At 38.6% G+C, this 13,963-nt stretch overlaps 1 protein-coding gene across 17 annotated transcripts in view; it reads right to left on the bottom strand.

Annotated features, from left to right (window-relative positions):
• Cac (calcium voltage-gated channel subunit cacophony) overlaps positions 1-13,963 on the bottom strand; it is a 179,929-nt gene that overhangs the window by 10,699 nt on the left and 155,267 nt on the right. For 10 of the 17 annotated variants that reach the window (XM_071704198.1, XM_071704197.1, XM_071704214.1 and 7 more), the window contains exons 24-33: positions 12,980-13,461; positions 12,589-12,693; positions 12,409-12,512; positions 11,088-11,144; positions 6,783-6,994; positions 6,031-6,385; positions 3,666-3,796; positions 3,052-3,230; positions 2,409-2,441; positions 130-679 (exon numbers count right to left, since the gene is read on the bottom strand). In XM_071704198.1, the coding sequence (XP_071560299.1) occupies positions 130-679; positions 2,409-2,441; positions 3,052-3,230; positions 3,666-3,796; positions 6,031-6,385; positions 6,783-6,994; positions 11,088-11,144; positions 12,409-12,512; positions 12,589-12,693; positions 12,980-13,461 (2,208 nt within the window). Of the gene's footprint in view, positions 1-129; positions 680-2,408; positions 2,442-3,007; positions 3,231-3,665; positions 3,797-6,030; positions 6,386-6,782; positions 6,995-11,087; positions 11,145-12,408; positions 12,513-12,588; positions 12,694-12,979; positions 13,462-13,963 lie in introns of those variants that run through there. The other 7 variants (XM_071704213.1, XM_071704212.1, XM_071704206.1 and 4 more) reach the window with 6 other exon arrangements.

Here is a 13,963-nt window from a genome sequence, read left to right as displayed (position 1 = left end):
AATGAATTTCAGAGACTTAGAAGAGGTACTTCAAGAAAAGCCAAACGAAGACTAATTGTAAGATAATTAATTTTAATAATGGAGAAGATGAAATGGGGGGGGGAGAAAGAGGCGGCAAGAACCCTTTACCTCTCTCTAGGCGCTCTCTTGGGTTGCGGCTTGGGCTGTGGCTTGTAACCGTTGGGCACCGTGCTGGGTAGCGCACGACCACCGCGGCCCATCGCGACAGCCTGTTCGAAGCTCAACGGGTCATGGCTCGGCTGCATGCTGGGGGGCGGCATGTGCGACGGCGGATGCGGATGCTGCAGCACATGACCGGTCACGGGTACCACCGGCACGTGGGCCGGTCCGCTCGGCGGCGCCGCCATGACGTGTGGTCCGTGGGTAGGCGAGGCGTTCAGCTTGGGGAAATTGATGTTGGTCGGTTTCAGCTGTAGGGTCGACGGCTTATTCGGCGTCGGCGGCAGCCGGCGACCATGGCCTCTCCTCGCGACCAGCACCGGATAGCTGTGTTGATGCGGATGATGGCGATGGTGATGATGATGCGGACGACCGCCGCCTATCGGGCTGGGACTCCTTGAACGCTGCTCCAGACTCGTCGTGCCGTAATGCCCACCGCGCTCGATCCTGTGAACCGGACTCGGCGACCTGGCCGGACTTGTCGAGGCGCTCCATGGACCTAATGAACACGCTCGTTAAAGTCTTCCGGTCTGCACTGTACGCGCGGCACAATCGTTAAACGGCGGGGCTTTTTTCACACACGGCGCAAGGGTTGCTCGACAAGTAAATCATAAGCGTGTGGTTGTTGAGAAGCCGTTTAGGGACCTGATACGGGGACCGGACAATTTTCGGATAGTAATGTTCGATATTACTGCTCGCTCGTAAAGATATTGTCTGATTAAACGGCTTACAATGGAACAAAATTAATCTAGATTCAATCACTCGGTCTCTGTGCGAAAGTCGAAGAGCTCGATTTGTCGAAAAGGATTCAGGATTGACGAATTAATGATATCATTCTAACACTATATGTAACTCTATTAATAGTGACTAACTCTTTGTAGGGCTAATTATTATTTTTTTTTTTTAAGACAGAATGTCGACTATATTTAATAAATGTGATATAATGAAAACTTAATTTAATAATGGAGTAATTGATGTAATTTTTCTGATTTCTACATTTTGCGAAATTAATCATTACGAGTCGATAATACGATTTTTGAAAAGTAATGAGAAAAGATACCAAATATGTGCTAGTTATCTTGAAATTATCCGAAGGAGGATTAATGCAACATGCTTGTAGTGTTTTCGTGTTTGTAATGCTGTGAAATCAAGTATGGGCAATCAATAGTGCAAACACATATCGGTGCCGGTTCTCTAGATATTAACGTGTTTAAATTCTATGAGGCATCTAACGTGTCGCATGCGCACGCATTCTACGGTACTAAATTATTAAAGTACGGGTGCATCAATAATCGTGATAATCTCAACAGTTATTGTGCAAGATTCCTCAAACTCTCTAATTCTCTTGCAGACAAGCTAAATTATGCCTCAATTGCATACAATTCTAAAATTCATATCGTTACGCCCGAGCGCCGTTTCACGAATTCACTCGCGGGAATGAAAGAAACTGATTTAGGAGATTAATGATTTACGAAATGCGAAGATTGATGATTAAGAGCCGCAACCGCTCACGAAACCTGCTCAGACTCTCAAATGTCTCCTTGTTTATCATTTGATCGTTCATCAATTCTAGAGATGATTTTGTTGCTTCACATCGATTGCCTCATATCGATCGAGTATCGCAGATTGTAGGAGACACGAGGACGTAACAATATAATTATTTGAAAACTAGGATGTGAAATTAATTAAATAAAAATGTAAAAATACGATCGGCACATACATTTTACATCTTTCAAAACATATCTATCGCGTCAATTATCTATATCAATCTATAAAATAAAAATTGTGGATTGTATTTTAGAACTGAATGCACTATGAAAACATATCGACAGATTACAATAACGATCCAATATAATCTAAGACGATCGATTAGTCAATTTTCTTGATCGATTAAACTATTTGATAATCTCAACAGCGTCTCTAATGTAAAATAAGCATCGAGTAGCAACAAGAAGAGAAACGCTTTCAATGTGAACGTGTTAAACATTAATGCTGTTGGTGTTGTACATATCGATTGTTTGAAATCTATTGCGTTTGTGGTGTCTTCTGCGTGTGTGTGTGTGTGTATGTGTGTATCTGCTGTGTGTACGTGTAAATGTGTATCATCGCAAAACAGGTACGAAGAAAAAATTGTGAAAGCCAAACGATCGTATTGATTATGTAGTAACATCATAATTGCATCGTGGAAACAAGGGAATGAAGAAGAGGAGAGTTGTGAAAGAAATTACCATCGTCGTAATAGTCGCAGTGGTCGTAATAGTCTGTGTAGGCGCATAACAGAACAGAATGAAGAAACGTATTACATCGAGTATCACACAGAGCTTTTCTGCCTCGAGTAAAATCAACATTATAGCAACATTCATGTTTTTTTTATATATATAAAAAACCGTGACCACGAACTCTCTTTCGTTGCTTCCACTGATCGCCAAACAGATTGCAATCTACAAAATTTATTGATTGACAATTTTCAAGAGTGTAATAGAACGGTATATGCACAATCGCGGTTATCTTCGTAGAAGATAGATTTTCTGAAACAATAGTTTGAGTTTAAATATATCACCAAGCCGGTTGGAGATTAATCATAATTAATAAGAATCAATAATAATTAATAATAATCAATAATAATCAATAATAATTATATAATGGAAATAACACCAAGAAAATGAAGGTATCGGTGATTACGGTGATAGAATAAATACAAGGATGCTGTGTTCGTAGTATAATCCAGGCTGATAAAAGACAACGAGAATAGAGAAACCGGTTGGGGATGACCAACACGAAATAGAGTTCGCTGTCGTGGTTCCGTGAAAAAGACTTATCGTTGCACCGTCGTGGCTTTCGCTGGTCGGAATTATCGCCGGTACGTCGTACCTCGTATCCTATGCCGATGATTATATTGTGACGAGTGGGGATGATGTGTGTGCCTTTGTATCTCGACGAGGTTGCTAACGGTGTCGCTAAACCCTGGTCCTTCATGATAATGACCGTGATGGTCGTACCGGCCGTGTCGCCTCGGCGATGGCGATCTAGGCATTATTGGCGAGTGTCTTCTGCAAATTATGACAACAACGAGTGAGAAAATCACAACGCGTCGCGTAGCGTCGTGTAATCCAGCTAATACGTTAGCCATGTCTATAACCAAGTACAAAGAAAATCGAAAACATCGGTGTCTTCGAACATCATCCTTGATTCAGTGGTTTGGAATATATCGAAGTTTAATTTCCCTGATTTTAATGTAGTATATTTTACTGAAATATATCTTTCATTAATTTCTTTTCTCATAGTATGGAATACATTAGACTTTCGGGTTTCATTCATTTCTCAAATTACTATTACAGTTAGTCGCCCACAAATGGCCCTTCCTCAGAATTCTTCGTATCAATTAATAATATTAATTAATTAATTAATAACAATGCGCACGTGTGTGTGCGAATTAATTCTTTCCTTTTCTCGAGACGCTCTTGCTTACACACTACGCCCAATACCTTATACTTGGCGATCGCGAACGTTTAGGAGGTCCCGAGGGATGATGCGGACGAAGGACTCTGTCACCAGGATGCGTGAGACTCTCGAGGCTACCGGGACGCGAGTCGGACGGTATGACGTCTTGCAGCTCCTAAACGAGAACAGACTTGCGACTTAGTAGTTTGTCTGCGTAATTCAGAATCGGATCGGGAATCGAAGGGGGAGTCGGGGTGTTGCCGGTTCTTTGTCTTTAGCAATATCGCGCTGTTCGGTTCGCGCGCGTTCCGAACAAGAAGCTATCGTAACACGACTATCGAGACGCCTTTTGTCTCCGGAATTCAAAAGCAGACGCACGTTTGACTCGTCATTCGGCTCATTCGTATTAGAAATCTATAATTAATTAAATATTATTCACATACATAGTGTATCCATATATTGTAAAGAATACGAGCAGTTTAGATCAATCAAAGTAAGAATTGAATAAATATACAATATTTTCCGCTAATAAAATTAATGACATTGGTAAAATTTTACCAACTGTCAATTTTATTATTGCGCAATGTCGCAGTGACAACCATATCGATCAATGTTACATGAAGAAAACGCGAGACAATATTTTTTTATTTGACACGTGCGATCTGCTTCTCTTTATAATTTTCAGCCTACACTTTTGTCACTAACAAAGTTAAATGTAGCTTCGCAAAAACAAAAAAAATCAGGAGAAATTAAGAGATAAGGCGGAGTAAGAGTAATTCACACACAGAGATACATACATATGTGTGTGTTAAATAGCATGCAAGTTAGAAAAGTCTCGCTCATGCACATGCACTCGTCAGTAAAATTCCGATCGCTTGATTGGAAGAAAAAGGTAGGTGTCTTCCTTCGAGACGGGAGTATCCCACGCAAGAGTTGTGCTCTCTTACTTACTTACCGGGACGTGGACATAAAGAATCAAGGCAAAATGTGACAGACGAGAGGAGAACGAGGCAGTCGTGCGATCGTGTTGACTGCTTCGTTGCTCCGGCGATAATCCTAAGGCCGAAAGCAGCAAGGGACAAGGGGGTGGGAGCAGTTCTATGCATCGACACGAGAAGAGTCGCTAAGAACGTTCCGGGTGATAGACGTGACTATTTCTCTATGTGGTGTTCGCGCTAGAGCGTGTGTTTCTAGGTGTCATTATTATTTACAGGAGCGCTAAAACACACTCAAGATCAAGATCGATTCTTTCAGCGAGCAGTGAAAGAAATCTCGCGCGATGCGCGGCAAGTGGTAAAAGCACGCGATTCGTCGACGTCAAACTACAATTTCTTCCGATTCCACTGCGAATCGGTCTTGAGCGTTCAGGATCACAACATCACGGGCAATACCTCTCGATCCGCGCGATGTTTTTTGAATAATTAATCTTTAAGGATCGGAAACATTGAGATTCGGATTGATAGAGAACATCGATTGGCTTATCAAAACGGTTCGTCCTAATCTAATTTAAACACAGGTGTGTTCCGATTCGTCTAGCGGGAGTTTAACTGTTTTTTCTGAAATCTAATTTTATACTAACAGGACTTCATCTAAGGGCGTTCTTCGTTTATCTAGATGTTATTACAAGAATTTTTTTGGGAGGAGGTCACATTTTCTAAAAATACTTTAGGTGACACAATTAATTACAATACTAAGTGCGAGACAGCATCCTAGTTTAGATCAATGGAGCAGAGCAAATTCGCGATAAGAGACGATCCTAATCTAGAATTATTTTCAGATAAAATAGAACGGTCTACATGATCTATATTTGATTACAGGATGTTTCTGTATCTCAATAAATTTTTATCATTAAAGTGTTAACATTTGCGATAAAAGAATAAATATCAATATCGAGGAATGTCTTATCTATTTTAACAATAAATGCTTTAATGTGTACATAAAAATATTTTATACCATTAAAAGAGACAAAAATAATTAAATAAACATCTCTAATGTAAAAACTTGGCTTGTTATATTGAATAGATTTAACTTAATTTATTTGAATAAAAATTGACGCATTATTATTCAAAAGCTATCAGTTTTATAGTCAAAATACTATAATGTCTTTTAATTCTTTAAATAAGATTAATTCTAGAAAAAAAGACAAAAGTTTCAAGGAAAATAGCTCCGAGATCATTCCGGTTCAGAAACATCTTGCAGTTGCTACAGAACTAACACATCTTAAACGCATCGTATACACGGTCGCGATTCTTATTATGACTGACATTTCGAGCGAGACAACGGGCAGGGTCTTTTCCGGCTTTTTTTCTATCGCGATCTACTTCCGGTAGGGTCAAAGGGGAGGAAGAGAAGGACAATCTCGAAAAATCGAGGAAAGTTTTTTTTGTTGAGCTTGGACCGAGCCGACACCTTCTGGTAACGGATCGAGGAGCGAGGTGCGTAGGTGTTCTGGTGTTGGTAGTACGAGGGTGGTCGGTGGTCATGATGATGGTGATGGTGGTGGTGGTAGTATTGGTGATGGTCATAGTATTGATCATTGTCGGTATCGTAGTAGTATTGGTCGTGATGGTGATGGTCGTGGTAGTAGTTGTTTTGATCATCCCGCTGGGAGGACACCTCGGCCAGCAATGGCTCTAGCTCGGGGGCGCGATCCTCGCCATTAACTACGAGTACAACCCCAGACCCACCCCCTCCCTGGCTACTCTCTCCGCTGCTGCCTAGTATATCGTACTGGCGAGACATCTTCCAGTTCACCTTTTTGTTTCTGAAATCAGAGCGACCGCCACCCTCCGGTGTATTCCTGACAAAGAAATATATGCTGACAAAAAAATAGACTATGCATCACACAATATAAAATTGTTAACATTTTTTCGTAATTTGCGAGGCGTCCGTTAATTAAGTTATCATCCAAATAACCGTAAATTATATAAATTCTGATTTATATACCTAAATCGGAAAAAATTGGAATATAGATCAAGAAATCGATGAATTTCGATCAATTACTTTGCCTCTTGAAGAACCGGGCTATTAAAAAGTTTCTCTAAGAATATTTGCATTGTCTACCGATGTGTAGAAGTAATTAATCTAATTGAAAACCTCTTCTATCTCGTCTATCTCGCATTTTAACGCATTTCACTTTTAACAAATAAGAAATTGCATACCTGATGCTACGCTGACGTCTGTGCTCGGCGGCTGCGAGGACGCCTAGGGCCCCTTCCTCCTCATCCCTGTGCTCTTTGAGTCGTTCCTGCTTCACGTCCATGGCCGGTCGCATCACCGGTTCCAGGCTGTTCGCCCTACTTCCGGCTCCGTGATTATTTCCGGTGTGATTTACCGCCGCCATGTCCAGCAGGCAGTTGTAGAAGGCCGATGGCTAAATTGCGAAACGTGCGAAAGCACACCGGGCTATCAGAGCTGATCGACTGGGATCTCATTTTTCGATCAACAATTTCTTTCTTTTCTTTTTTTTGCGCTTTTATTTCTCCATTTTTTTTTTAGTTTCCTCCGCATATATATATAATAAAAACTATATATATATATATAGATATGTACAGGCACATACAGGCTTTTTTCTTAGCGTTACCTCTCGTCGGTGGGTCTCTCGAAAAATCGTGGTAGAATGTAAAACGCTCATAAAGATCGGAAGCATTCAAAGTCAAGAGTCAAAGTACAGTGTAAAAAACGGTGAGAAAGAATTCTCAGAGTAAAGAAGGCGGCCATGCTAGAGAAAAGGCATGCCGTGATGGTGCGTTTACTTGTGTCGATATCTTACGGCGGACTCTTCCACATCTCGAACTACTGTATATACGCTCGAGAGAACGTGTGTAAATGCAAGAATAATTGCGAAACAGTAGCGTAAATGGTATTGCAGCGGGATTACAAATTTTGTATTAGCGTCGCAAAGCCTGTATATGTTGATCGAGACTATGTTACGTATATCAAAAAAAAGGAAAAGAATGAGAAATGTTTGTTTCCCCCCTTTCTCCCTCGTATACGAAAGTGTTACACAAGTGGACACAAAATGCGTTAGTAAGGAAACGCGGTTAATCTTTTTTTGAGAGACGTAATAGTATTGCAAGAATGCAATTGTTAGTAAGCATGCACGAAACGGGCGAAGTCCCGATGTTCTACCACAGTTGTGCGCGGTATCATTTATTTTAAACATTGCGATAATCGTAAACATCATAAACGCCGCGAGCAACTACGGACGACTTGTGTTTGCGTGGTAGAACATCGGATAGTTCACGCCGCAAAGATTATACAGATATGCCAAATAATCGTGGACAAAATTGAAATTCTGCTGCTTGGTATGAAAAAAATGGGTCTGAGATAGAAGTATATTCCAAGGTTTGAGGAATCTAGAACATGCCGCTATATGAGATGTCCCAAAATATTACACATTTTAATTATGATTATTTCCGCCTTCAATTCTCGTGAAAACGAGAAATCTTTTATTAGAATATTTTTATTGTTGCTTTAGCAATATCGTCATTTTTGGGACATCCTTCATATATCGGTGACTTGTCAAGTGCTTGCTAAATCCGTATAAAAAACAGGAGCTGTATCTATCGAAAGACACTTAAAATGCAAATAAATGAGATGCGGATAAATCGTTTTTTTTTTCCATCTATCGAGCTACAAATTATTGCTTGCCACGAGAGGAAGTGATCATCAATGTTTACGAAATATTTATCAACATTTACGGTATATATCTTTTCGTAAGCATCGTCGAACACGCTCGGGTTGCTCGCCGTAGTCGCGATTTACAGGAGCAATTTATCGAGATTCTCACGGAATAGCTTATTCGTCAAAAACTTGAATAAATTGTTATTATGTGAAAGATATTTGGTTTACTATGTATCACAGATTGTGTGTTAAGGTGATTTATTTTGTGTCAGTGCGCGTTAATACGCGTGCGTGTGTGTATATAATATAGAGAGAGTGTGTGTCGGATGACGTGTGACGTGTAACTGAAGGAGCGAAAAATTGCTCTAGTAGAAAGCAGAAAACTGTTCTAGTAGAAAGTGATCGGATAAGTTGGGCAAGGCTACGAGTCTACTGTTGAAATATCACTGGTCAAATATAAGTGCCTATTAATCTTCTCTACACTACTGCAGTATAAAACTCGTAAGAAACCAGGAAAAAAAGAATCTTCTCGGCATTAGCTAGCAGGAGCGTTATCATCAGCTGCCGCATTAACTTCGCACCGTAAGAAAAAGATGCGTTTGGGATTATCTAGCATCTAAGAAAAGAGAAAACGATAAACTTCAAGTTTCCAATTCTTCGCTGCGCGTGAGTTCACTTGCTTAGATATTAGATGATCCTCGAATCTGTTTTCTTGTTGAGATCAAGCGAAGCAATCGATGTCCGCAATACAGCGCAATGACTTCCTAATAATAAAATAGATGATTATAACTTTCCGGTGACTTTTTTAATGACTGTTAATTATTATAGATACTCATTGTTGCACCAATAGTTTCGCGATAGCTAATAATTTTTTATTATTAGGATGTTATATATTACTTGAGCTTGTGACGAGCACGAAGTTAAAATGCTTAGAGCAATGTAACTCCAACTTCTACTACTTCAAAGAGTTCGCATCAAACTAAATAAAAAAAAAAGAGAGAGAGAGATGTTCGTCAAACGCTCGTGAGCAAAACGGGGACAGTCCGGCAGAATGAAAAGGAGGTTTCTACGTCACGCTCTAAAAGAATCGGCTATCGTCCAACTATACGTTTAATTAATCGAAAAAAAGGCTTGCTTGGCAAGAAAAGAGTACATTTCTAAGAGGCGTTTGTCATAGATTGAGGCAAAAGGCGGGCTATAAATATGTATACGTTCGAGAATCGATATCGGGCTACTTTTCGCTCTAAATAGGCTCGAGAAATATAGAGCTCTAAGAGGTGATTTACTTACACATAACTATACCGGTATTGCCGGTCGACAAAGAGCCGATATATCTACACGCGCGTACACGTGCGTATGTAGCCACGTGTCACCCACGTGTCTGGCAACAACACGGCGACTAAAACAACTCTGACAACGTGTCATAATCGTATATATCACTGCGGGAGCCTCTCGCACGTGCGGAACCTCGCCGAAAGTTATACGGGGGGAAGAGATCGTCTTCCCTTCGTGATATATAGATCGAAGTGAGAGCTATTCTTCGACGTTATCCTAAACTAGCTTGATAAAAGAAAACGTGCGATTAGAAAAAGAAAAGATCCTCTCTGCAGAAAGGCTAAGTATCTAAGACTAGCTCGTGTACGAGCCTGATTAAAGATCTATTTAGGTATTACGTGTCTAACATGATAAGTGCCTAGACTAAAATGTATTGCCGTGTTAATTTATCGTACGCAAAACAGCCATTTATTTTTTTTTGCTACCTTCTTCATCGTTGATTAAATGTTCTATCATCATCTATGGATATTTTGCGCCTTTTAGGATTAAATTTCATTAATTCAAGATGTACAAAAATTATATTTACCCTAATTCCGGAACATGATTGTTATCTCTCTTTTCATTTTCTCTAATCTTAAAAATTTTCTCAAATATATGATAACATAACATAATGTTACATGAGATTTTGCGAAACTGTGGTTTATTCTGAAATTGGAAATTAATTAAAGAATGAAATTTATATATGATTTTATATGATTATGTTTGATTATGTTGATTTTATATAATTTTATATGATTTTATATGATTATATAATGATGACAACAGCTGTTTCGCTACGCTTTTGTGTAGTGTGTGTGTGTGTGTGTGTGTAGTTATGTTAGTGTTAAATAAAGGGCTACTTTACAAACAAAAGACAGATTGAAAGTAATCGTATATACTTATGACGAGTGAAAAAAAAAAAATTGTGCGCGGTGTAAAATAGAAAAAGGTGTAGGTAGGTACCAGAGGCACAGTAGTATATATAATCTTACCATATATAATCAAAAATAAAAATAATTAATTTACAGATTATATTGCACAAAGTGTTTCGCGTAAATATTTTATTGCTTAAAACACATCAAAGAGATAAAAAAAGTAATGTTGCGTTAAAAAACATTTATTGGTCTCACAATCAGAAAGAAAAAAGTAATTCCGTAAATCACGTTACGCTGAGACACTTTGTATATGCGCGATGCATTTCTCCTGCATCCGTCGTGTGTGTGCTCTGGATAATGTGTGTGAAGAGTGAAGTATAGAAAAAATTGGACTGTGAAAAGTGTTATCTTACAAAAAAACAAATGAATTATATCCTGCAAAAGATTCGCTTCTTTTCTTGGATAATAATAAGATATTTTTATGAAAATATTAGAGTGAAGATCGATAAAGAGATCGGTGAAACTTTTGCAGTACGTATTTAATGCAAAACGGACGAGTGTGGTTAGAATTTGAACACAAATCGTACAGCCAAAAGAAAAACGAAACAGTGTTAAGATAAGATAATAAGTAAGAGAAAAAGTAAGTACTACCGCCTGGGCTGCAGGACTTTGCCCAGCATTATCGTTATCGATAAGATCGTTATCGTTCTGGAAAACAAAGAAAAAAGACACAAGGAGATGATTGAAACTTGTGTGAACATCTTTCCGATCCAAGTATATTTAAAAAAAAAATAATTCGATCGGTAAATTAACTATCACTGTTAAGTACTTTAGATATCATTAATCCGTTTGCTTAAAAATTCGTAATTATTTTCTCATTCTAGAGATCTCTAATAAAAAAATAATAAATATCGTGTTCTCTGTTATCTAAAAGTCTAATCAAAATCCATTCAAAATTTTCAGACTATCTATGATATACAAATATCGTCGTTCAATCGATCTATCGATTGTCATTAAAAGAAACTTTTCGATGGATATAAACGTAATTTTTAGTCCAACATCGATTTTAAATGGATGATTTGTATTAATAAATTATTTTAAAATAGATTAATAGCAATCGATAGATCAAAGGCTGATAATCTATATTAATTACTTGCACAAATTTCATTGAGATACAATGTTCGAGTAAGATCACATCTAACTGTTTCTACAAACATTGACTTAGCTATTATGAATAAAGTGAACAGTTGTGAAAATAAAATAATTGTGAAAATAATTCGACTAAATAGTTTGTTGTTTCTTGTTTTTCCATTAAGTTTAATGGGACTACAAGTGGAAAGGCATTATTTTCTTCCTGCTATTTTATCCCTTTGTATAGTTAAATTTATTTTCCAGTAAATTTGAAATCAACTGTTACGTAAGATATCAAGACTACAATTTAAATATTTAGTGCAGATTCTAATAAATCTACAAGTTAATTCAAGTATATCTATTTATTTATTAGAAGTATCTCCATTTGTACTCGAAAAAGTTTTCGTGACAATATCCAAGCTCCGAGTGATCCAAGCTAGACTATATGAGATTTTCGGAAAATACTCTATTCGCAGTTTCACTCGCGCGCGGCTGCCCTATTACGAGGAAGTCAACGACAAACATTCGCTCGAACTCCATTCGCAATCGAGATCCTCAATTTCGATTTTCCGTTTCGATTTTCCCGCAGCAAAAGTTTAGAAGGCACACACGATAGAATCATTTATTTAATACATATTTATGTACGTATTGATTTATGTATATTGCTCTTACATTTAATTGCTTACTGGGAGCGGGAAAGTCAAACAAGAAAATCGTAATTGAAGAAACACGAGAGAAACTTAACACTAGGAACGTATCTTTAAGATCTGCCGTCGTTCTTATGAAAAATATATAGATTTAGTTCGACAGAAGACAAAGAGAAAGAGAGAGAGAGACTCACCTGTTCGGCAGACTTTAGCTGACCAAACTTCGTCGACCTCCAACTTTCGAGTATCAGAAGGCAGACGTATATCTTACCCACGGTGACCTTGTCTCTGCCCAACTCTGAAAATAGAAAATCATCGCGCGATCATCAATGTTGCAAAATGCATATCGTTGGGTGGTGAAGAATGAACTTTACCTTCGTTCCTAGGTATCAAAAGATCTAACATCTTTTTCGCTTGTAAAGGCCAGATACTCCTGATCGTGTCCCGCAGTTCTTCATTGGCTCGATTCATTTCGTCGGCTGATATAAAGAGTTGGAATTATTCACATATAGTATGAATAATTATTGCAATAGCATGACAAATAAAAAAGAAATAAATGCATAATAAGACATTTGATAACATATATTCTATTATAACGTTTATGTTATGATGTAATTCTTAACAAATAAATTTTTCTAAGAATAAAAGATTAAAATATTGTTGACTATGATTTTAGACACAAAAATTGAGGAAAATCGCATTTATTTTATCGACTACTGTTTATTGCAAAACGACAATAGCCACTTTCTTTTTCGATGAACTTACCGCATCGCATTTTTATGCTGAGATTCTCGCGAATGAGGGCGAACAGCGTTGTAGTGAAGTTCACCTTGCCGTCACCGTCCATCGGCATATTCATCCTGATGAGCTTCTTGTACGCGAGCCGATTCGGGCACTTGTTGCCAAACCCCAACGGCGGGTCCATATTCTTCAGCATGTCGTACATCTCCGTGTAGTGAATCTTGCCGGTGGCATTCGGATCGTACTCGGCCCAGATCCGCACGAACTCGTCGAGATGGTGGGCGCCCAGGATCGACGAGTCCCGTGTGAGATAATCGAAGTTGTCCATGATGACGGCGACGAAGAGATTCAGCATGAGGAACGAGCAGAAGAAGATGAACGACACGAAGTAGGCGTAGGCGATGTTGGAGCCGCAACCTTCCGGCCCCTTCTCGGCCTTCGCGTCGCAGGTAGCGCCCTTTACGCAGTCCAGCATGATGCTCGGCCAGGCCTCCCCCGTCGCACACCTGAGAAAATCATATCTTGAGCGTTTCTTTTACGCTTTTCGTGTCACGGTGTACGTAACAAAAATTGTGATTACTTTAGCGACCTAGCGCATCACATGTGCCGCGATTATTACGCTAATATTCTCAACCGCATGCAGACCTTCCAATTCTAACTTAACCGATGTTAAATACCCAACGAAGTCGCCAAGATTATTGCAGAAAATTGGCGACTTGTACCTGAGAATAGATACGGCTATGTACAAATCCATATTTGATAATTATTTAATTGAAATGTTGTTTTAATTAATTCAATATGCCAGTCCATTAGGGACTCGATAATAATCTCGTAAAAACAATCAAGTTTACCGAAATGTTTCAAGATTTCGAAATTTAAGATAAAAGTTATTATTACTGACAATGCGAAACACTTGTTTCATTTTGTCTTGTTAGAAAGTTAGAAAATAAATCAATTTCATCGTGAGTGGATTTGTGTTGTGAATATTTATTCTCAAGTATAATTCTT

This window comes from Temnothorax nylanderi, unplaced genomic scaffold, assembly GCF_030848795.1.
Source record: "Temnothorax nylanderi isolate EJ_2023f unplaced genomic scaffold, tnyl_v1.0 TNYL_tig0039_pilon, whole genome shotgun sequence".
Classification (NCBI taxonomy): domain Eukaryota; kingdom Metazoa; phylum Arthropoda; class Insecta; order Hymenoptera; family Formicidae; genus Temnothorax; species Temnothorax nylanderi.
Note: the sequence above shows the minus strand (reverse complement) of the source record. Positions and strands in the feature narration are given on the sequence as shown.